This window comes from Podarcis gaigeae (genome assembly GCF_964106915.1).
Source record: "Podarcis gaigeae genome assembly, chromosome: 6".
In the NCBI taxonomy this organism is placed as follows: domain Eukaryota; kingdom Metazoa; phylum Chordata; class Lepidosauria; order Squamata; family Lacertidae; genus Podarcis; species Podarcis gaigeae.
The window spans coordinates 4,142,676-4,167,519 of record NC_139682.1 but is presented as its reverse complement, the minus strand read 5'-3'; the positions used below and the strand labels follow the sequence as shown (position 1 = coordinate 4,167,519).

General features: G+C 43.3%; 1 protein-coding gene across 6 annotated transcripts; it reads left to right on the top strand.

Moving 5' to 3' along the window:
* Positions 1-1,544: 1,544 nt before the first annotated feature.
* RAD21L1 (RAD21 cohesin complex component like 1) lies at positions 1,545-24,844 on the top strand. Of its 6 annotated transcripts, none has more exons than XM_083744389.1 (15): positions 1,545-1,963; positions 3,821-3,891; positions 5,057-5,232; positions 7,707-7,836; positions 8,883-8,982; positions 9,889-9,998; positions 11,074-11,259; positions 12,500-12,601; positions 14,395-14,499; positions 16,028-16,257; positions 17,214-17,295; positions 17,589-17,695; positions 19,739-19,834; positions 20,898-20,978; positions 23,647-24,844. In XM_083744389.1, the coding sequence occupies exons 3-15, from the start codon at positions 5,089-5,091 to the stop codon at positions 23,833-23,835; spliced, it is 1,662 nt and encodes a 553-aa protein (XP_083600515.1). In that variant the 5' UTR covers positions 1,545-1,963; positions 3,821-3,891; positions 5,057-5,088; the 3' UTR covers positions 23,836-24,844. The 6 variants fall into 6 exon arrangements, with proteins under 6 accessions (XP_083600515.1, XP_083600513.1, XP_083600512.1 ...); XM_083744387.1 differs by having other exon boundaries at positions 3,821-3,930; XM_083744386.1 differs by having other exon boundaries at positions 1,545-2,095; positions 3,821-3,930.

Below are 24,844 nucleotides of genomic sequence, written 5' to 3'. Positions count from 1 at the left end.
AGCTTGCTGGGTGCCTGTGAGGGGAGAGACTCCATCAGGCAAGGCCTCTTTCCACCTGCCTTGCTCTACCCATTGCTTCTCAATGTGTATTGTATTGTATTATGTACTGTGGCTTGCCATTGTTTTATTGATTATAGTTTAGATATTATTGTAACTGTTGAGTGGATTTCTGGTTAACTTTTATATGTTGATATTATTTTATACTATTCTAATTGATTGTTGAATGTTACTTTTTTGATGCAGGCTGCCTATTTTAAAGTTACGTTTTATTATCACATTTTTGTATTGCATTAGATTGTTATAAGATGTACATTTTTTGTTTCTTCAGCTGAGTATTTTAAGATAGAAAGGCGGTATAAAAATTAAAAATGATGATGGTGATGATGCCTGTGTTACTTATCTTTAAGGCACCAGGTAAAAACCATTCCTCTTATCTCAGACCTTTGGTGAAATATTGGGAAATTTTTAATGTCCAATGTTTTACGTGCTGTAAGCCCCCCAGAGTGGCTGGGGAAACCCAGCCAGATGGGCGGGGTATAAATAATAAAATTATTATTATTATTATTATTATTAATCATTTAAACTTTGTGGGGGGGTACCATGGGTGTAGCCAAGGAGGGGGGCAGCTGCCCCCAAATCCTCAAAAGGAATTGACACAAAAAAATACTCAGTTAACCGAGGTTCTGCCCCTCCCACAACAAAAGCTGCTCCCCGTAATGTCCTCTTTGGGGGGGGGGATTTTTAACCTGTGATCTCCCCCCAAAAAGTGGGACAACTTTTCGGGTGATCTAGGGGAAGGGTACTGCATTTGTTATTACTATGTTATGTATTTTTTTGTGTTTTTATATTGTAAACCACCCTGTGATCTTCGGATGAAGGGCAGTATATAAATAGTAAATAATAATAATAATAATAATAATAATAATAATAAACCACTATTCCAAGATCCAGCCACCATAGGCCACTCCCACATGTGCTCATGTTGTTGTTCTTGTTTAGTCGTTTAGTGTCCGCCTCTTCGTGACCCCCCTGAACCAGAGCATGCCAGGCACTCCTGTCTTCCACTGCCTCCCGCAGTTTGGTCAAACTCAGGCTGGTAGCTTCGAGAACCCTGTCCCACCATCTCGTCCTCTGTCATCCCCTTCTCCTTGGGCCCTCCATCTTTCCCAACATCAGGGTCTTTTCCAGGGAGTCTTCTCTTCTCATGAGGTGGCCAAAGTATTGGAGCCTCAGCTTCAGGATCTGTCCTTCCAGTGAGCACTCAGGGCTGGTTTCCTTCAGAATGGAGAGGTTTGATCTTCTTGCAGTCCATGGGACTCTCCAGAGTCTCCTCCACCACCAGAATTCAAAAGCATCCATTCTTCGGCCATCAGCCTTCTTTATGGTCCAGCTCTCACTTCCATACATCACTACTGGGGAAACCATAGCTTTAACTACACGGACCTTTGTTGGCAAGGTGATGTCTCTGCTTTTTAAGATGCTGTCTAGGTTTGTCATTGCTTTTCTGACATGTGCTTATACCAATGATAATTTGCTAATTTGGAAAGGGCTGGTGCAATTCCTCTGCAGGTACCAGGGCTAAGCTCTGCAGCGCCTGGATGTCGTCTTCCTCCTCCGCCTCGCCTTGAAACATCCACCATAGTCTCTCCATCACTCTGGCACGACCTACCAGGGACCAGCGCACCTTATACGAGCTGCGCGTGCGCAGCTGGGCGAGGGAGGTGATAAGAGGAGAGAAGAACCTCTCATGACACGCATGCGCAGCCCTCGGAAGGTCCTTTCTCCCTCGGCCGGGAAAAGACCTTGGAGGGGGCGGGGTCCGATACCGGGGAGAGCGCATGCGTGTCGGGCTCCCCAAGATACCCGCGAAGCCCCGCCCCTTTTCACACAAACGCCTCAGAAAAAGGCGCCAAAATCTCTTATTTTAAAAAATTTCTGACCGGTTTCCTGAACAGTCTGACTTGTTAGCGCACTCCCTCATACAATACCTCTTTTACATTCTTTTCCCGACTCCTCATATTCGCCTCACTTAAAACCCTTAAAAAAAATAAACACCTCAAGTCCGGAATCGGCAGCCCCCTCAGCGCCGACACGTGTAGGGGAAAGAAACACGCGACGGGAGACTCACACGAGACCCGCTCGCCCTCGAGGAGAGGCGGGTGTTTCCCTTCCGGACTCAACCCTGATAGGAATCTAGGGCTTGGGGGAAGGGGCGGGCTTTTTCCCTTCACGGGTTAAGGAAAGGTTGGATGGTCTTAAGGGGTCCCTTCCAAATCAGCGACTCAATAATAATAATAATAATGAGGAGAAATAAATGCTGATATTAACCTGCAACGTGGGGTCCACGTTTAATCATGAGCTTCCCAAACCCTCCTCCTTCCACTCCTTTCTCTTGAGCCAATAATAATAATAATAATAATTTCCTTCTCCTCAGGGGCCTTAATAAGCCTCCCAGTCTCCCGCAGCTCCTCCTCCTCACGCCACTTCTGTGGTAATTGAACGCAGCCGTCTCCATTTCCTCTCTTAAAGCAGCCTCACTCCGAATCAAGGCTGCCCCCTCCGTGTGCACGCGCCTTGCTGCCCTTTGCTTCAAACCCGGGCCTCTCTCTCAGTTCGTGTCTGAATTCACTGGGAAGGTTGGTTGGAAACCGCTTGAAGCAGAAGTTGGGTGGGCGACGGTCGGGGATTCTTCCTCTGCGATTCCCGCATCGCAGCGGCGGGTTGGGATGGATGACCTTCGGGGGTCCCTCGCAGCTTCTGCGATTCTGATCATACAGCCGGGGAAAGGTGCCTTGTGTCCATTCATGGGAAGCGAGGTCTCTCTGGAAGCATTTTAGAACCAGTGCTTTTATTCTAAAAAAATAAAAATAATAAAAATTAAAAAATGTTTAGGGGTATATTCTCATTTTGACTCCAGAAAATCACCATTTTATAGTTGGAATCGGGAAAAATGAATGCAGCAAATGGTTACAAAGATTGACAATGTTTGGGGGGGTGCAGGGCCAGATTTAGGTTTGATGCGGCCCTAAGTTACTGAAGGTAATGGGGCCCTTTATATGTCCAGCTGTCCATTGTCAACAAATTGTTGTTGTTTTTTGTATTGAATATATGATAATTGATGGACCTAACAAGTATCTAAAGTCATTTCACATAACTTATTTGTTTTTTATCTTATATTTTGGGAAAATCCAGGTTTTTTCCTCTTTAAATTTTTTTGGGGGCCCCTAATAGAGCTGTAGGTTGTTTAGCTTATACATAAATCTGGCACTGGTATACGTACCCCCATAAAAAAGCACCAATCTGTTGGCTTCTAACCTAATATTGCCATTTCTATGGAGGCACACAATTGCCTTCTTTGCAGTTCTTCACTTAATGGTGATTTGCGGTGGCCAGTATGAATCGTGTGCTGTGCCTTTAAAACACATGGCTTCCCTCACAGTGAACCTGGGGATCTGTAGATGCAGGACGCTGACCCTTACAATTTAGTAAATTGTTCTTTTTTTTCATTCTTTCTCGCTCTCTTCCGTGTTTTGCCCTAATCTTTTTTGTTCTACTATTGCACAAGAACTTCTGGTACGTACTCTAGTACTTCTCAAAAATGCATATGGTGTTTTTGTTTCTCTTGTTTCATTTCTTCTGCTGTTCTGGGTTTTTAGTCTGTTTTTTGTGATTCCTAAAAACAAAACACTGAGCCCAAAACTACATCTACTGGTTGTTGTTGTTGTTTTTTTTGTGTGTGTAGGGAGCCAGCCAGAGTGGCTGGGGCAACACAGCCAGATGGGTGGGGTATAAATAATAAAATTATTATTTTATTTTGTAGGAATGTCCCAAGCTTCAACTACAATCTTAGACACTTCACCTGCAAGTTAATCTCTCTGGACTTACTTTTGAGTAGGTGCATATAGGTTTGTTCAGTGCTGCAATTTCCAGGTGAATATGCTTAGAAATATTGTAGCCTTGGCAAGTTTATTGATTTACATTCTATAAAACTCATGTTTTATTGTTTTCGAATAAGCATAAAAATTGTTTACCATCATACTCTTAAGTAGACCCACTGAATTTAATGGATATGAGTAACTTTTCTCTTGATTTAAATGGGTCTATTGTGAGTGTGCCTTTGTTGGATACCAAACTTGATGTTTCAGAAAATTCACATATGTGTTTTTCTGATGTACTGTAGTCATTTTCTTTTGGGTGGTTATTTGTTGCAATTGTTATGAGTTTGAGGCTGCCTGATTCCTCTAACTTCCTGGCTGCAGTGTTAGACTATAATCAAGGCTTGGGGGTGTTAAACTGGGGGTCAGACCCATTCTAACCCCTGGACCCAACAAATGTTAAAATACAAGCCAGGCTGTAGTCCTGTGTTCAGGTGATGAGCCATTAAGCTAACAAAGGAGGGGGGCTCTATGCCAAATGGCAAATGGGTGGGGGCCCTTCTCCAGCTCTTAGTTAGGACAAAGCTGGAGTTTGATGTGGCCCAGAACTCCAGCTGCAGACTGGAAAGCCAGAGATTCAGAGCACAATGTTTGATTTCTGCTGAATCCAAGGCTGTTGTTATGAGATTTAAAAAAGACCCTTTTGTAATGTTGATGCTCTTGAAGCTCAGGTTGTAAATATGTGTAAAGGAACCATTTATCATAGCGACACCATAGTCTCTGCTGTGCCTCATTCCCAAATGGAAGCATAAACCCTGGTTTAAGTGCCTGGAACCCCTGGAATCTCTCATCGCTCTGAGATTGAGGTGACGTGCAACAGTCTTGCATGGAGATTGATACGAAATATGTACAAATGATATTATGTACAGAAGTAGCTAATCAACCTTATTTGTTTTTGTAAAACTACCTAGCTTTTGTACACAGCCATTTGTTTAAAACATTTTGCAAGCCTGCAGAGGTTGGAAATCTTAAGCAAAAACAGCGCCCCTCCCTTCCAAATCATTTACTGCAAATCAAGGTTGTTGGTTGTTGGTTTTTGTTTTTGCTTAATAGCTTTGAAAATGATACAAAAATGACACATTCAGCATTTAATATATGTTGTTCTGTTTCCCCCCCTTCAGCTCATCAAGTTAAAGAACACAGTCTTGGCAAAATGTTCTACACGCAGCTGCTTATGAATAACCGTGGGCCTTTGGCCAAGATATGGTTGGCTGCTCACTGGGATAAGAAACTCAAAAAATCTCATATATTTGAATGCAATTTAGAGAAGACTATTGAAAATATTCTCTGCCCAAAGGTTTGATCCTCACTGAGATGTCTCATAAAAATCTGCTGTAGAAATGTCCCTAAGGTTTTACCCATCGTTATGCGGTATTTGTCACTGCACCCTTTGTTGATTACTAAAATATAAAAAGAACAATAAAAAGGGTAGGAAGACAGTTACTTCTTGGGACACCTCAGAAGGTGAAATTTTCTCATTACCTGGGAGTTACCTGGTTTGTAGCATTCTAAAGGAGTACATTTTGAATCCCCGCGACGGGTTGAGCTCCCGTTGCTCGGTCCCTGCTCCTGCCAACCTAGCAGTTCGAAAGCACACCAGTGCAAGTAGATAAATAGGTACCGCTCCGGTGGGAAGGTAAACAGCATTTCTGTGCATTGCTCTGGTTCGCCAGAAGTGGCTTAGTCATGCTGGCCACACGACCCGGAAGCTGTACGCCGCCTCTCTCGGCCAATAAAGTGAGATGAGCGCTGCAACCCCAGAGTCGTCCGCAACTGGACTTAATGGTCAGGGGTCCCTTTACCTTTAAAGGAGTACCATCAGCCAGATGCACATTTATTATATTAAGATGTTTCAGCATTTCTGTGCATTGCTCTGGTTCGCCAGAAGTGGCTTAGTCATGCTGGCCACACGACCCGGAAGCTGTACGCCGCCTCTCTCGGCCAATAAAGTGAGATGAGCGCTGCAACCCCAGAGTCGTCCGCAACTGGACTTAATGGTCAGGGGTCCCTTTACCTTTAAAGGAGTACCATCAGCCAGATGCACATTTATTATATTAAGATGTTTGCTCCTGTTTGTAGCAGTCCAAATAGAAGATACTGCCTATCACCTGTGGTGAGGTGTGCAAATATTCTTGGACCACATCTTCCTTCAGGGGCGCCGACTTATAAAAAATATTGGGGGGGCGGGGGCCCATACCGACTTATAAAAAATATTGGGGGGGCCCAAGACCTCCAAACCGCTGCTGCTGGGGGAACGAAAGGGGCGAGCCCCGGGCTGCCCCGACCTTAAGTGAACCTGTGAGGGCCCGCCCTTTGCGGCAGCCGATTGGCTGCCGCCATGGGCGGTGAATATTAATGAGCTAGGGGGAATCCCCGCTTCTCGCTGGGCTGACGCCAGCCCCGAGAGATTGTTGATGGGTCGAGAGCCCGCAACCCCACCCCCTCTCTAGATCAGGAGTTTTAACTCATTACTGAATGTATTTTAAAAGGTAACTATCTCCAAACAAGGAAAATAAAAAATACCAACATAATTTTGTGATTTTACAAAGCATAATATAACTAATAATTTTCTTAAATTATTGGGGGGCAGAGCCCCCCCAAACGAATTTTTGAGGGGGCTCGGGCCCCCTCAGGCCCCATGGAGTCGGCGCCTATGTCTTCCTTCATCCCTGAACATTGGCAGTACTTATAGGAGTTGTAGTTCAAAACAACTAGAGGGCATATTGTTGGCATCCTGTTGGCTGCCTCTATCATTCCTGTCAACTTGTTACATCTGTTTACTGTTTTTCCATTATTGTTGTTTTTTTAAATAGCTACAAGGCTTATCTAACTAGTTAATTACTGAGATGCAACAGAAGCTTAAAGTGTTTAGGGCTTGTTGAGAAAACGGACAACAAAGGGCAGACATAATAGCAGTTCGTAAAATTAAGCATGGTGAGGGAAAAATAAAGATAATTTTTCCTCTTATCCCATGATTCTCGAACTTGGGGGAATCCAGTGCTACTGATTGGCAGTGGATTCAGGATAGACAAAAGAAGAGGGTAATCCATATTGCAAAGCATAATTCATATATCAAAATCATAGCTGCAGAATGTAATCATGGCCACTAGCTTAAAAAGGTAAGGGACCCCTGACCGTTAGGTCCAGTCATGGCCAACTCTGGGGTTGCGGCGCTCATCTCACTTTATTGGCTGAGGGAGCCGGCATACAGCTTCCGGATCATGTGGCCAGCATGACTAAGCCGCTTCTGGCGAAGCAGAGCAGCGCACGGAAACGCCGTTTACCTTCCTGCCGGAGCGATACCTATTTATCTACTTGCACTTTGAGGTGCTTTCAAACTGCTAGGTTGGCAGGAGCAGGGACCGAGGAACGGGAGCTCACCCCGTTGCGGGGATTCAAACCGCTCACCTTCTGATTGGTTTAACCCACAGCGCCATCCACGTCCCTGGCCACTAGCTTAGATGGCTTTAAAAGTGGGGTGGAGGGAGAGGGTAGTGAAATTCATGGTGGATATGTCTGTCAGTAACTGAACCAAGGTGGTTCAGAAGCAATATGTCATTGAATACCAGTTTCTGGGGGTCGGGTGGGAGAAACTATTCCTCTTCATGTCCTGTTTTATGGGCTTCCCAGAAGCATCTGGGGGACCCCTGTAAGAAGACAGATGCTGAACTAAATGACCTTTGGTCAGATTCAGCAGGTCTCTTATGTTCTTATGTATCGTGTTCTTTCCCACAAACATCAGTATTAAATAATGTAAACATTTCTTCCAAGTTTAAACTTGCCCTGCGAACCTCAGGACACCTCTTGTTAGGAGTGGTGCGGATCTACCACAGGAAAACCAAGTACCTCTTGTCCGACTGCAATGAAGCTCTACTTAAAATGCAGTCAGCCTTTCGTCCAGGTATGCTTGCATCCACTGTTCACCTGGGGTTTCCTGTGCATTACTACATACCGTAGGAGCAGTTAGATTTCTTTGCATCCTCTGGCAAATTATATCTTTTTGTGGACTCCAAAAGGTATTAGTAACTTGGCTATTCATAGCTGTTCTTTCAGAACAAGGAATGGTCTGCAGCACCAATTATCCGTGGGTGTTCCAGTTCAAGTAAGACTAGAGGATTAGAAAGAATTTTTATATTGATGATGCAGGTTACACTCCCATACTCAGTAAGCCCCATTGAACTGAAATGGACTTACCTCTGAGTGGACAGGTATAAAATTGTTCTCTAAGTGGCCACTTATCCACTGAAAACCATTGGAGAGCCTGCTGAAGATTATTGACATGAATGACGGTTATGTTTCATCCCAGTCTGGAGATTCCTTGTACGACTGGAGCTTTCAGTGTTCACCTGCATTTTCATATTCAGTAGAATGGATTGTTCCTCTTATTCTTTTGCTTAATTAATGCTTATCAATCCTTTGTTACCTTGAATAGGAAATGACACACAAATGAGAATGACACTGCCCCAGCTTTGTTTTTAGCATATTTTATGCCATTGGGACACGGGTGGCGCTGTGGGTTAAACCACAGAGCCTAGGACCTGCCAATCGGAAGGTCGAATCCCCGCAATGGGGTGAGCGCCTGTTGCTCAGTCCCTGCTCCTGCCAACCTAGCAGTTCGAAATCACATCAAAGTGCAAGTAGATAAATAGGTACCGCTCCAGCGGGAAGGTAAATAGTGTTTCCGTTTGCTGCTCTGGTTTGCCAGAAGTGGCTTAGTCATGCTGGCCACATGACCCGGAAGCTGTACACCGGCTCTCTCGGCCTGTAAAGCGAGATGAGCGCCACAACCCCAGAGTCGGCCACCACTGGACCTAATGGTCAGGGGTCCCTTTACCTTTATGCCCTTGGACAATTACTTGTACCTTTATATCCTGCAGGATACATATACAGTATAATAAATACAATTTCAGCATGCCACAATTAATCCTGTGCTGTATCTCTCTTTAGGACTTGTTGATCTCCCAGAAGGGAACTCAGAATTGAATTATGATGCCATCACATTGCCTGAAGTATTTGATGATTTTGACACACAACTCCCTGAGGTGAAGTACGTGCTTTTCTGTTTGCTTATTTTTTGAAGCTTCCTTGGGATGCATCTATGGTTGGCAGTTTTTCACATGGATGACTCATCCTCATGGGAGAAAGATGTGGGTCCATGATTGTTTCCAAATATCTGTCACTTTGTGCATTTTGCATGATTTATCTGGACAGAAGAATTTAATTTTTTTTTTATAGTAAGCATGATTATTACTGCCAGAGCAAAACACTAGAGCAGTCCAATATCACTATGTTCATAATATGTGTATTATAGAAACCCCCAATGAATGAAAATAGTAATAAAAGCAGTGCTGCATTTACTGAGTGTTTTTCTCCTGGAGTGCTTTGACAGAAAGACAGTGTTATGTTTATGATTGCAAATTGTAGTTCATAACAGCTGGAGGGCACTAGGTTGGCAAAGTCTGTGGTAAGGATATGAACAGGGGCGTCTTACCCATAGAGGCTAGTGGCGCGGGGCGCCAGGGAAGAGGCAGAGGCTGGACGCTGCTCCTCCTGGCATCAGCTCGCCGCCCTCACCAGCCTCTGCCATACCACGCCAAAGCAGCGCCGCTCCCAGAGCCTCCGTCTGCCATGGCCACCGTGGCCCGAAGCTGCCAGCTGAGCCGGGAGGCACCACGTCCATCCTCCGCCTTTTCCCTGCCAGAGGAGCTGCCCTCCAGCCGCTGACCGCCGCCTCCAGCCCCGCTGGCAGCGGGGAACTCTGGGAAACGGGCTTTGCACCACGGCGCTGGATATGCTTAAGACGGCCCTGGATACGAATAATACAATATATAAAATCTTAGTTCATTGGATGTTAGGAGTTGTAAGCAAAATATGCCCCTGTTATATAACACATACAAGCACACTTTTCAGTTGAATCCCTTCTTTCCAGATAAAGTCACATTTTTCTCCTTAGTGCCATTGATGTTGCTGAACATTTTACACTGAACCAGAGCAGAGCTGAGGACATCACTCTGCTGGAAGAGGATTATAGACGGGATCTACTTCTCCATGGTGGTAGTTTTGGTGAGGCGGCTGTTCTTCAAAAGTCTGAATATGAATGCTCACTTGGTTGGGGCGTAGTGCTGATAACACCAAGGTTGCAGGTTCAATCCCCGTATGGGACAGCTACATATCCCTGCATTTCAGGGGGTTGGACTAGATGATCCTCAGGGTCCCTTCTAACTACAGAATTCTATGATTCTGTGTTAGGTTCTAATTGGCCCATTTTCAATATAAAGGCCTCGTCTAGAATCACTGTTGCTGATGACTGAAAATTATGAACTGAGTACCACACCAAAGAATGGATCTGTTTTTTAATCAGGCAGCCTGCATGCCTTTTGCACTAAAGAATTATATCAGCTTGAGCAGGAGGCAAATTTCTGCTTGGCTGATTTTAACCTTTGATATTGATGAAAATCCCACTCAGATTTTGTACACCTTCAGAGAGAAGATGCCACTGTCACTAATGGCAGCATCTCATCCAGAACCAATAGTGATTTTCATTGGAATCTTCCTCTGCCTTTACTGTAGTCCTGATTCCCCCAGACCCATGCCTGGTACATGGGCATAGCCAGGATTTTTGTTAACAGGGGCAGGACTTCGTTAAGGGGGACAGAACCAATGTGATTGATCAGTTAGTTAAGTATTTCTGTTGTTTTACTTGGATGGGGGTGGGCAGTTGCCATTCTGCCTCCCTCTTGGCTACGCTCATGGCATGGTATTTTTAAAATGAAAATAGGATGCCAGATATGTGATTGTGCATTTCACATCTTGTTTTAGGCCCTCAATGTGTTTAATATATGGTGATGATTCAGTCTTAACTTTCAGAGGTTACATGTAGGTTTAATTTTTTTTTTTTTTTTGCATTTGATTGATTTCTTTTCAAAACTGTTTTTTTAAAAGACGTTTTAAAGAAAATTATAGTGAAATTAAAGGTCAATATTAAACTTAAAATGTTGGTTTTTATCCATCCTGCTATATGCCGTATGTCTTGTGTGTATCTGTATCCATATTTATATACACTTGAAACCACACACTCACTTGCAGGGTAGAGGGAGAGGGAGAAGTTACTACTAGCCCTTCATATGTGCTTTTTCAGGTGAAGAAATTGAAATACCAAGGCAGCAAAGCTTTCTCAATGACAGCATATTGGCTAGTTCTGGTGGCCTCTTGACTGATCACAGTTTTTTGAGCTTCACTGAAGACAAAACTGCATTTGCTGAAGATGCCAATTCATTCAAGTATGATGGGTTTGGAGATGAAGGAACTGCAGGCGATATGATTGGTACGTATGAACAAAATCCAATAGGCACAAGTAACTGGGAGCGTTTCCTGAATTTCCCACCCTGAAAGGAAATTAACGTGACTTAAGCATGAGCCACTGGCCAGTCCTGCACTTCAGAAATTATGATCTGACATTTCTACACTACCTCCTAAATATGGGGCAGTTAACAATACAAAGGCACCCCCCCCCGTAAAATTATACAGTGGTACCTCAGGTTAAGTACTTAATTTGTTCCGGAGGTCTGTACTTAACCTGAAACTGTTCCTAACCTGAAGCACCACTTTAGCTAATGGGGCCTGCTGCTGCCGCGCCACTGGAGCACAATTTCTGTTCTCATCCTGAAGCAAAGTTCTTAACCTGAAGCACTATTTCTAGGTTAGTGCAGGCTGTAACCTGAAGCGTATGTAACCTGAAGCGTATGTAACCCGAGGTACCACTGTACATTATAAAAGATTTTGAATACATGTATGTACTTAGTAAAATACAGAATGGACTTATGATTGTGTGGGTTTAGGGTGTGGTGAACACATCTTTGTGTGAGGGGGTGATACCTGCTGCATTTAATTAGGTAATCGTGAGGCTGGGGTGGGGGGTGGCTAATGCCTTTTTGCCCGCCTTCCCTGCTTTGTTGAAATCTTTTTCCAGGGCAGCTAGTGATAGATTACCCTGCAGGAGGAAGAACCATTCTAGCTGGAAATAGGAGTTGGTGCCTGGTGTTATTGTTATGTACTGAGTTGAATAGGATCCAAACTGCAGCAGTCTGATTGGTCCTAGAACAATAGGATCCAAAAGGCAGCAGTCTGATTGGTCATAGAACAATAGGATTCAGAATGCAGCAGTCTGATTGGTCTTAGAACAATGCAGCAGTATGATTGGTTGGCAGGAACCACCCAATCATGCTCCAGATAGAAGTGAATCCACAACCTGATTGGCTTACAGTAGAATTCCAGAATTAGCCAATCATGTGCAGCCCATTGTGTAAATAATGTATATAAAGCAGATACTTTGAGGGAACATTCATTCATTCCTCCTCACCACTATGAGCTGAATAAAGAGCATGAAATCACTTTGCAACTCGTGAGTATATTTCAGTTATCCAGCCTGCCTGCTTGCCTTGTTTTCCTGGAATCTTTCTCCCAGATAAGCCCTAACACAGCTGTCTGGTAAATCCCCACACCCACCCCAATGTATAAAGTAATAGTATCTTGTAAACCAATTGTTAAGTCCATTTTTCCTTAAGATGCTGTTCTTGGAGATGAGCCGAATGACCACGTTCTTACGGACCTCAACATGGAGGAAGAATTTTCTTTACTCCAAGAGCTTCCGACTGGTAATACAGCAGGTTAGTTATTTCCAGAGATGGCTCTGTGAGTCTAACAGCGTGGTTGTTGGATGAACAAGTTTTTTGTGGCATCTTCTTTGGCAATCACTTGTAGCTGAGCAGTGGCGTAGCGTGGGTTGTCAGCACCCGGGGCAAGGCAAGTAATTTGCGCCCCCTAACCCGTGGATTTGCGCACCCTAACCCTAACCCCCAGATGTTGCGCCCGGTGCGGCCGCCCCCCCCTGCACCCCCCACGCTACGCCACTGTATCTGAGTAAGATTGTCTTCCGAGAACATGGTCTTAACAGTGAGTCCATAAGTAAGTCCGTTATTATGGCATAAGCTCTCATTGACTAGAGTCTTCACCAGATGCATGAAGTGTTGTCATGAGTACATGGATATAGAGGGAGTAAAAACTGTAAAGAGTGAGATGGAATAGAAATGAAATGCAAATAAAATAAACTAGAGTCTGACAATTTTGTGGAGTACTTGAGAAGCAAAGAGACCATTCACAGTGGCAGTAATGCTAAGTGGCAGTGGCTAAGTTAATAAACAGCAGTGGTGGGAGAGGAAATCATGAACTTGTTTCAGGCCTAAATGGATAGAATCGCAGTTCTTGATAAGTTCCAATTCAGCAGCCTCTTTTGTAGGAGATGGAGACTTATTTATTTATGCTTATAGACTGCTTTTCAAAGCGTCTTGCAGTAAAAACAATATGGAAAACCACTGCAACATTAAAATACCAGATAATAAAATATTAACAATTAATTATGAAAATTCATCTGAAAATCACTTAGAGCAGAAGACTATTTCAGGCAAAAGTAGAGTGTTTTGGCCAAACAAGTAGAGCAGCAGACCAATAATAGAGAGCAAGAACAACAGACAACTATGCAGGACAGAAAGTCTGGGTAAATACAGTGGTACCTCAGGTTAAGAACTTAATTCGTTCTGGAAGTCCATTCTTAACCTGAAACTGTTCTTAACCTGAAGCACCACTTTAGCTAATGGGGCCTCCTGCTGCCGCTGCTGCACGATTTCTGTTCTCATCCTGAAGCAAAGTTCTTAACCCGAGGTACTATCTCTGGATTAGCGGAGTCTGTAGCCTGAAGCGTCTGTAACCCGAGGTACCGCTGTAAAGCCATCTTTTACATCCTGATGAAAACCTGTTTTCTGTAGGCAGTATGAATTTGTTCTGCATCCTAGATGCTGCTACTGAAAAGGACCTGTTTGCAGTCACACAGGTTTGAGAAATTCAACTCCATGCATTTAGGCTTGAATCAGGATAATGGTTTCCCGTTAATATCTGTTGCAGCTTTTGTGAATGGTCACTTGGTTTATGTCGTAATATCTGCCTTTAAGCTGCCACAGGCTTCTTTATTGTTTTAGAAATTAAACTTGTGCAAGTGAAGTCAGAAAGTCCTCTGGTCCCCTTTTGCCCTGTTTGAGCCAATTGTAAATGCTAATGCAGGAGCATAACATAACTATTGAATGCACATTTTAATTAGCACAGTTTCTGCCCTTAAAAAAACAACAACAACACTAGTGTAGGTTTTAAATTTGCTTTATAGGGTAAGACTGCAGTTTTATACACACTTGCCTGGGAGTAATTTCCCATTGAATTGTTGATTACATGCAATAAAATACAAGAATGCTATACAGTATGCAAAACATTAAGTGGCAAGATATTCCTCAGGCACATGTACAAAAATAACTAATTTAAAAAATGGAATCCTTCCATATAATGTACCATTCAGCCTTTCATTATTTACCATTGTGGAATAATTCTATACTGGTTATGGATTGGTGTTTTACAGACCATCTTAGATCTGAGCAGGAAGCAAGAAGTTGCCCAATTAATGAAACCACCTTGCTGCTCAGTGAGGAAGAAGAATTTGTACTTGAACCACTTGACAATACAGGTTAGATTGGTCGCATTTTGCTCTTGACTGAAAACATAAAACCTGGGAGTCCTCAACACCACCTCCAATGCCAACTCTGTCAGCTCAGGCAAGGAAACTGCTGGGCAACTAGGTGGGCAGTAAACTAGCAGAATCTCTAATTGTCCCGATTACCCAGGAACCCCCACACAACTGGACAGAGAGCCTGAGAAGAGAGAGATGGGATTTCTATAGGTAAAGGTAATGGGTCCAGTCGTCCAGTTGCGGACGACTCTGGGGTTGCGGCGCTCATCTCGCTTTACAGGCCAAGGGAGCCGGCGTACAGCTTCCGGGTCATGTGGCCAGCATGACTAAGCCGCTTCTGGCGAAACAGAGCAGCGCACGGAAACGCCGTTTACCTTCCTGCTGGAGTGGTATCTATTTATCTACTTGCACTTTGATGTGCTTTCGAACTGCTAGGTTGGCAGGAGCAGGGACTGAGCAATGGTAGCTCACCCCATCGCAGGGATTTGAACCGCCAACCTTCTGATCAGCAAGTCCTAGGCTCTGTGGTTTAACCCACAGCGCCACCTGCATCCTGGGATTTCTATAGACCGCAACAACTGCCCCTCCCTGACCCCATAGTCTGCCCTGATGCTGCACCATGTGCCCAAGTAGGACAGCTGGATAAGACCAGCTCCAGCCTGCTCTCTCTCACACACCAAAGTCTTAGTGAAGCAAACCAGACCAGCCTTCTCATCCACAATCAGATCATGGATGAGGGAGATGTTATTCAGAGCCATTCTGTTATTAAACAGCAGCAGCGCAGACTAAGGGTTGAGCGATAGGAGAAACACAATTCCCCAGGTTGGGGGGGGGGGTTTGGGCTGGCACATAAAACAGTCACTAACTGCCTTTGCTGTGTGCCTCACCTCCAACACCATCCCTACTCATACCCAGAACCACTGTGATTCCCCGTTCTTCCGAACTCCTCTCCTCCTAGACCACTGTTTCCCAAACTTGGGTCTCCAGCTCCCTTTGGACTACAATTCCCATTATCCCTTGCTAGCCACGGGTGATGGGAGTTGTAGTCCAAAAACAGCTGGAGACCCAGGTTTGGGCAACAATGTCCTAGACACATCTTCTCTCTCTTCCACTCAAGAATTAAAATAAACATAAAAATAATTGGGACAAGGCCAGTCCCACAGCAGATGATGTTAAGGGGGGCAGTCTTGCACCTGCTCCAAAGTTACCACCAAACTAAGGTTGCCATATGTCCAGAATTTCCCAGACATATCCGGAATACTGCTGTGTCTATCAGTGTCAGGGCAGAAATCAGTAAATGTCCAGGAAAATCCGGATGTATGGCAGTCCAGGTTGGCAGTACCGTTTTTCCATTTAAAAAAACTCCAAAATGGCTTTTTATGATTTTGCCAAACAACTTTTCTATCTGGATTTTCTCCATTTGAAATACGGCAGCGCTACCCCAAAGGCAAAAAACTGATCCTTTGCTACCATATTCCTTGGGTTGACTTGCAATATTTCACTTGTGAATGTGCCTTTTATCTAGTTCTCACAAGGAAACAAAGAAGGAAAAAGAAAAGAAAGTTACTTGTTGATTATGTGAATCAGCTAAGCAGAAAAGCTATGCAAAACCAGCTTATGAACTATGAAGACACATTAACTGCATTAGATATTGCACCCCCTACAAGAAGGCTGATGATTTTACAGGACTTGGGGAGTGCGGATAAACTTCTGGGCAGACCTACCCAGACTACAATTAATGAAGATTTGCAAAAGGTAACAGTTTGTTATTTTGGGTGCTTCCAGACAACCTATTTGTTAAGTAGTCTTTGTGATTTCTTTGCAGGGAGATAAGATGATGTTGACTATTTAGTGCGCATTCATTCTGATGTGTTTGTGGGGAGTTTCCTATGCTTTCCAGGATATTTTCCAATCACTTTCCTTCTTGCAAAAAGTCTGATCTTTGGGGGAAGTGTGTTTGCTGCACAAGACCTCCCAGCAACAGTCAAGTGTAATTTTGCAACCTGAATTTGGCAATTTGTAATTGAATCCCACCTGAAAATCACAACAATCTGGAAGAACACCATATATGCTCCTGCATTGTTGCCATATTTATGTATATATCTTGAAATATTGTGTGTTCAGAACTGCTCCATCCAATATATTTTCACAGATTTTAATGTCTGGGGTATTGCAAAGATCACAGAGCAAGTACGAGATTATCAGAATTATCCATATGTTCTGCAGATCCAATAGTCAGCTATTAAAGCTGCTTCTGTTGCTAAGCATTTAAAAACAATAAAAACCTACTACAAGGATACAAATAAAAATAGCTAAACAAAATGACAGGACTACAGGTCCTGGCAACCCTCCCTCTTAGATGTTTGTTAGGTTTCTTTAGTGTGTTCCCAAGTAATCTGATTTGTTCCTGAATCACCTGGTCTTGGAAATGAAGGTCTCTTGGAAGGTCTACTAGGTGCACTACAGTTAATGGAGATTTCCTAGGGGAAGAGGTGGCTTAGGGCTCAAGTTTGCCTACATCCCAAGGGAATATATTTAATAGTGAGTTAGGCATTTCTAAATATCTACAGAAGCTTTCTTTATCAATGAAAAGGTTAAGCAAGTCAAGAGCTGTCATATTAGTTGTCACTTATTTAATTTTTGATTCATTAATATGAAACTTGAATTCCAGAATTGCAGAGAAAAAATATATATGAATATTGTTTTTACAGCTCTTTGCTAAAAGTCTCAGGTATGGAAGAAAAAGGTTGCAAGAGCTTGCAGTTGAAAGAAGCAAGGAACAAGATGTCCAAGGCAAGATTTTAGAATTATGTCTATTTTCAAATAGTTGTTATAGCTTCTCCATCTGTAGTTTTTGGGGGAATTCACCACATTCAGCAAGTGTACCCTAAAGAAGAGCTTGCTTAAATTCAGAAGTTGCAGATCTGTGTTAGTACATATTCCAGTAATGGAAAAGTCATTTATCAGCTGAGCCATGAAATAGCTGTATAACTGGGCCCTGTCACTCAATGGTGGTGTGGTTAGACTGGTGCAATGGTCAAGAAGTTAAGTGTGATTATCTTATTGCTATTTTATTGTCAATTCAGAATTGCCAACAGCAGAGATTCCAAAAGCTATGCAAGACACAACTTACCAGTTTGTGTCACAAAGTAGCAGAGAAGAAATGGGAAATAAAGAAATTATTGAGCCTATGGTAAGTACTTTCAGTGCAAAGTCATATTACTGTGCACTTAAGTTTTCCATGGCTCCATGAAAAGCCGGAAACTACTTCCCTTCCAACCAGGGGGTGGGGGAGAGGAGAGAGATTAGGGTCTGTACTCTACACATCACTCCTTCTCTTTCCCAGAGTATCATGCAGCTCCACCACACACTAGGAATCTGGAAGCTCAGCCTTGCTCAATGCACTACTGTCAGACAGCCATGCTTTTGTAAGGGTCTTGTCTTGGTTCCTTACTGCTTAACAAAATGAGTTTTGGTAGGTTTTTCCTAAAGTCTGAGATATTAATGATACACCATAACTGGGTACTTTAGCTGAAATTGCAGTCCATACTATAAAAGTCATGAGTCTGAACAAACTGTGGGAGGCAGTGGAAGACAGAAGTGCCTGGCGTGCTCTGGTCCATGGAGTCACGAAGAGTCGGACACGACTAAACAACAACAACTATAAAAGTATAGTCTTCTTTGGCGATCCCTCGTAGCCAAGTAAGATTGTCTTCCATAAACACGGTTTGAACAATGAGTCCGTAAGTGACTGTGGAGGCCAATTCTAGATCCACACGTCCTTCCACAGTGGGGACATTGGTTTCCAGGCGGGAATTGATCACGGTGTGGATTTGCCAATTGTGCCTTCCTCTTAGCACGTTTCTCCCTTGCGTCCTGAGTTCGAGTGTTTTCAAAGCCCGTGACACCTTTGGTAAAGGCTGTTCTCCAACTGGAGCGCTCGCAGGCCAGTGTTTCCCAGTTGTTGGTGTTTATACTACATTTTTTTAGATTTGCCTTGGGAGTGTCTTTGAACCTCTTTTGTTGACCACCAGCATTACGCCTTCCATTTTAAAGTTCGGAATAGAGTAGTTGCTTTGGAAGATGATCATCAGGCATCCACACAACATGACCAGTCCAACGAAGTTGATGTTGAAGAATCATTGTAGTGTCATCCTGCAGACTATAATTCCATTGGGAGCTTATTTTCCTCTTTTCGGTTTTCTTCTCTTCCAGTCTCACTCTCTTATTAATGTTTCTTTTTTTGAGTTGTCCTTTTAGAACAGGAAGCCTCCTCATCACCCCAATACCTAAGCCATGCTGTCATATCCATATTCTGCTACAAGTGGAGTTAGTGACAGCCCCCCCCCCCCCTGTAAGACTACAGTCATAAGTACACTTGCCTTAGAATCATAGAATTGTAGAGTTGCAAGGGACCCTGAGGATCGAGTTCAACCACAGCAATGCAGGAATATGCAGCTGTCCCATACAGGGATAAAGCCTGCGACCTTGGTGTTTTCAGCACCATGCTCTAACCAGCTGAGCTAGTAAGTGAACTTAGTGGAGCTGACTTCTGAGTCAACTGTTGGGATTCGCAGGATACTGAGTAAGTCTGCAGGCTTCAACAGGCTGATGCAATACTCTGTGAAGTGCTGGGTCAGAGTGACTCAGCAGGAATGTGATTAATGTGATTGGCTATCACCTGTTTTAAAAAGGAAAGCCTGTTCAACAGTGGTTGTGGTGTGGTTGTGCTGTAGTGTGGTGGTGCTGTGGTGGAGAGTATTCATTTGCCTTAAGGAGCAGGTACTCTGTATGGACTGTTTTTGTAAATACTTGTATATAGCTCACATTAAAAAGACTGCACTGAAAAGAAACCTGGGACTCTGAGCGTTTTGCTAAAAAGCGACGTGAGGAATTCGCGACATCAACATGTGTGAGATTGCAGTGTGAAAAACAGTCTTGGAGTAGAGCAAAGAAAGACTACACATCCAGTTATATTATGGGGAAAACTATGCTTTCAACAGAATTGGGGCCTTGTTCTTAGGTGAAATTCTAATAGATCCAGCTATTTAGATTCTACATCTCACATTTAGTCCAAAAAAAGGAACCATAAAACTCAGCACAGAAGCTCTGTCTAGCCTGAAATATTCATCTGCTACTGAGTAATGAACATATGCTCAAAAAGAACATTACTGTGAAGTAAATTTTGTTTGCTAAGAGACTGATCACTCCCCCCCTTCCAAACTTGTAATATCAGGAAAGTGTTAGTGGAGTGTCTGCTACGTCTGATGGTTCTTTCCAAGAGACTTCTGTAAGACTAGAGGTTGAGGGTAAGCAGGCTGCAGTGGAAAAGGTATGTTTTATGATTTGTTCCAAGTTTCATCTGTCACCCAATAAATAAGAATGTTTAGGTCTGGTATAACTGGATCCAATGTTATCCACGGACTTTTAGGGTCATTCTTGAGGATATGATTAAGAGCTGCTTTCAGATTTCACATTTGTTGTGAGCCATGCAGAGGATTTCACCCTACCCCGTGCTGTTTTCCCAGTGAAACAAAACAGTAACACACCACCACCACAAACACATTTAAAAAGCTGTAGAATATTAATCAGCCCCAGGCCTGCTGCCTAAAAGAATACCCTCCACAAGAAGGCCAATCTTAGCTCCTATCCTGAGATCCTTCAAGGTCCAAATTAAAAAACCTGACTCTTCAGAAAGGCTAGTGATAAGAGTATCAATCTCTATCAATTTCAGGGCTGGGAGAGCTGGAGAGCTATCCCAAGTCAATTTAGAAAATACTGATCTAGATGGACCTGTGAGCTTCTTTCTGTTCCTGCTGCTATGTTTTATGAGATTTCAGCTGAAAATGTAATACAAATTATAATTGTATTTGCACTGTTTGTTGGTTGATTTTTGCATGTTTAGCGTCTTGGTTTTTGTTGAAAACTTATTTGGTTTAAGCTGGGGTGATGGCCAACTTGTGGCCCGACTCCAGCTCCCATCAACCCTGCGGTCAATGGTCATGGAAGATGGGAGCTGTAGTCCAACAACATCTTGAGGGCCATAAGTTAGCCACCCTGGTTTAAACCTTTAAGCCTTAAAGAAAAATAGGATTTTTAAAAAAATACTTTAAAAATAAATGTGTAAGTAATAACTGAGACAGTTTTGTCACTTTAAGTGTACTGTACAGTTGTACCGACACTTTTCAGTAGCTAAGATACTAGTCTAACCATATGACCATGTTTGCAAAATGAACTTGACTGAGTAATTCCTTGGTAAATTTCTATGAGACCACAAATGTGCAGCACAATTCTGGGGAAATCTGTGAATTTTTTCACACTTTTAAGGAGCATAATCATCCATCATTTACCCTTTGAGTAGCTGTTATAAGTCCTTGCATTGCTTTATAATGTAGGGAAATGAAGACAATGCTCCAGATAATGAAGAAGAAAAAGAAAAGGATAAAAGAGCTGTAGATTTGCTGAATACTTTCCGGGTAAGTTGCTTTTTAAACACAGATGACATTCAAACATAATGCTGAACCATGGTTTAGTGAGTGCTACGTGAATGGGCCTAAGTTCATATGCTGCCGCTTCCTCTCCTCTTCCCACACAGCTGCTAGGAGTGTTTGAGAAGCTTTTACTTTCTTTCGGCTTAACCATGGCCTTTTATTTTGTCCAAATTTAAAATTGTAGATTAGCACAGTGCTTAGTTTCAACAAGGCTGCTTCATAACCCATGGTTCAAAGCTAGCACTTTGCTTTTATAAAACACATTGTAGGTGTTAAGCTAGTTTGGAAGAAACAAGCTGTGGTTAAGTGAAAGTGAAAACTTATTGAATCCTTCTGAACGTGCAGTAGAAGAGGAGGGAACAGGTAGGAAAAGGCTAGGCTCATTCATGTAGTGCTAAACCATGGTTCACAATTACATATTAACATGGCCACAATATCTGCCTAGTCTATGTGAGTTGTTGTGCCCTGATTATAATAAAATAGCTGCACATAAAAATAAATGAAATCAAATGCAAATATGTTTTTACTATGAGGAAAAATTATCAAAATGTCCCTAAGTCTAAACTCTGTAACTCTTAGAGTAGGCTTCCTCAAACATGGCCCTCCAGATGTTTTGAGACTACAATTCCCATCATCCCTAACCACTGGTCCTGCTAGCCAGGGATCATGGGAGTTGCAGGCCAAAAATATCTGGAGGGCTGAGTTTGAGGAAGCCTGTCTTAGAGGTATATCCTGTTTATCAATGGCAATTTCTGGCCTCTTTCTTTTGGCTGTGCTGTCTTCTCGATGCACACAGCCCTTACTCTTTCCTGTCTGCAATCTTGAAATAAAAGCGAAGAGAAGCACTCTTTCCAAATTCCCTGTCAGCAACACCACTGTCACAGGCTAACAAAGCAAAGTTATTAGTGGGGGCAAAGGATGCTTCCTTCCCTTAATGTGGCTCAGCCTCTATCTCCTGTGAGAGCTGTTTGCAAAGAACTGCAGGCTGCGTGAAGCCATCATGAGTCATTCACACATGACTTGGGTGCAAAGCCTAGAGCCCTCTCGCATTGTTCCCCTGCAACTGATGTTAAGAGGCATGCTGCCTCTGATTCTAGAGGTACCAATACTCATCATGACTAGAAACCATGTGTACCCTTGTCCTCCCTTAATTTGTCAACTTCATTCCCCTTTCAACCGATATCTTCTTGACCATACCTTGTGATAGTGAATTCAAGTAGCCATGTGTTTCCTTTAGAACTTCCTTTTGCTTGTCCTAAATCTCACACCCTCAGCTTCATCGGATGGAAATGCTGGGTTAGATAGGCCTTTGCTCTATTTTTGCAGGGGTCTTTTGATAGTGCTATGCCATGGGTAGGCAAACTAAGGCCCAAGGGCCGGATCTGGCCCAATCACTTTCTCAATTCGTCCCGCGGACAGTCCAGGAATCAGCGTGTTTTTACATGAGTAGAATGTGCCCTTTTATTTAAAATGCATCTCTGGGTTATTTGTGGGGCATAGGAATTAGTTCAGTGTGGTGTAGTGGTTAAGAGCGGTAGTCTCGTAATCCTGGGGAACCAGGTTCGCGTCTCCGCTCCTCCACATGCAGCTGCTGGGTGACCTTGGGCCAGTCACACTTCCTTGAAGTCTCTCAGCCCCACTCACCTCACAGAGTGTTTGTTGTGGGGGAGGAAGGGAAAGGAGAATGTTAGCCGCTTTGAGACTCCTTAAAGGGAGTGAAAGGCGGGATATCAAATCCAAACTCTTCTTCTTCTTCTTCTTCATTCCCCCCCCCCCAAAAAATACAGTGGTACCTCGGGTTACATATGCTTCAGGTTACAGATGCTTCAGGTTACAGACTCCGTTAACCCAGAAATAGTACCTCGGGTTAAGAACTTTGCTTCAGGATGAGAACAGAAATCGTGCTCCGGCAGCGCGGTAGCAGCAGGAGGAGGCCCCATTAGCTAAAGTGGTGCTTCAGGTTAAGAACAGTTTCAGGTTAAGAACGGACCTCCGGAACGAATTAAGTACTTAACCCGAGGTACCACTGTATAGTCCAGCCCCCACAAGGTCTGAGGGACAGTGGACCGGCCTTCTGAAAAGGTTTGCTGACCCCTGTCTATGCTCTGACAAGCAGCGGGCTTGAATGCTTCCTGATGCAGGGCTGGGGAATCTGTTCGACTGCAGTTTATTTCATCCCTAATCATTGGCCACTGCGGCTCAAGCTGACAGGAAGTCCAATGACTTCTGGAGAGCTGCAGGTTTCTCATCGCTGACATACAACATAGTGTGTATGTGAGAGTAACATGGGCATAGCCAAGGTGGGGCAGGGAGAGGCAGCTGCCCCCCCCCCCAGATCAATAAAAATATAAAATCAAAAATACATTGGTAACTGAGGTTCTCCCCCCCCCCCAAAGTCCAGGCTATGCCCACGGAGAGTAGTGAATGGTTATGTATTTATATATGAAGTGAGAAATATGGGGCTAAATAGGAAGTAGAAGAGCAATCTGTAAGACCCTTTCACCAAAGCCCAATTCCTTCCATCAACAAACGTTGTGATGAATATAATACTGAATAGTGCAGCATCTATCACACAGCTGCTCACCAATCATTTTCATGTGTAAAACTGAACTTCACCTCGTTGGTTTATTCCTTTGTTTTGTTCCCTATGCAGGACATGTACCAGACAGGAGCAAAGTCTTTCAGTTTTCTGACCCTCTGTAAAAACAAGACCAAAAAAGAAGTTGCAGAGAAATTCTTTAGCTTGCTTGTTCTAAAGAAAGAACGAGCTATTGAGGTGACCCAGGCTGCTCCCTATGCTGACATTGTGGTGACGGTGGGTCCAAACTTCCATACTCTCTGAAGAGTAGAGTGGTCTCCTTTTAACCATTAGTTGCTATGGTTGAAAACTGTACTCTGCATTCTATGAAAGTTGTAAAGATACACCTTACAGCATACCTAGATCTTTGGAATAGACAGTGTCCTCCACTGCATAGATGTGCACATGCACTTAAGAACAAGAGCTAATAGACTATGTGCGGAAATATTATATTGTTAAAAAGAAAAAAAAGAAACACAATGCCTTTGTTTAATTAGCACATCCAGAGTTCAAGCTGTATGTTAGGAGGAACACAGCTGCTGCTGCTGCTGCTGTTGGTTTTAAAAAACATTAAAGTATAATTTACATAGGTTACCTGTTTTTTTGTTTTCCATATGAAGTAAAAACAGGGTTAGCTATGTTTGAGTCTGTATGCAAAACTGGCTGATTGTTAGCTATCAAAATGCGGATATTGGCACGTAGCAATAATGGGAATTCTGTACAGCTGTGGTCTTCTTGACCGACATTTGTAGTATTTAACATTTTTAGTTACTGCACACTGTATGGAACATTGTAATAATTTCATTAAGGCAAACGTGATGCTTGTTCTGTATGTTGCCTGTTTCAGGAACTGTATGCATTTCTGCTGTGCATCCAAGACACCACACACTGGGTACTTGAGTTTGCACTTCGCAGACACTTGAAGTATAGTGGCAATGGTGGCTTTGGATTGGTGACACAGGAGTGTTCCAAAAGGAATGCTACCTGCCTCCTCATCCTACTCTTTGCTTTGCAGTATTGAAGTTTGAGGATAGTACCATCCAGGGACACCCTTAGGCTGCAGAAAGGGACCCCCCCCAGAAAGTGATGAGACAGACCTATTGCTCACTATGGTGTAGCCCCAAAATATGGATGCTGGAACTCTTATAAAATAGTTGTATATATGTATGTGTTCTCCTATATATTCCTGTGTCGTTAAATACAGTGCTTTGATTTTTTCCCCCCTCTCCTGAAACTTTTGACTCATTAAGTAAATGCATTTTTGAACCTGAAA

Excerpts from the sequence above, each read along its gene's own strand:
- RAD21L1 (XM_083744385.1), top strand. The coding sequence starts at position 7,488 with ATGTCATTGAATACCAGTTTCTGGGGGTCGGGTGGGAGAAACTATTCC. Across the intron at positions 12,602-14,394 it reads TCCGACTGGTAATACAGCAG|ACCATCTTAGATCTGAGCAG; the intron begins GTTAGTTATTTC and ends GGTGTTTTACAG. Across the intron at positions 17,296-17,588 it reads CAAGGAACAAGATGTCCAAG|AATTGCCAACAGCAGAGATT; the intron begins GCAAGATTTTAG and ends TTGTCAATTCAG.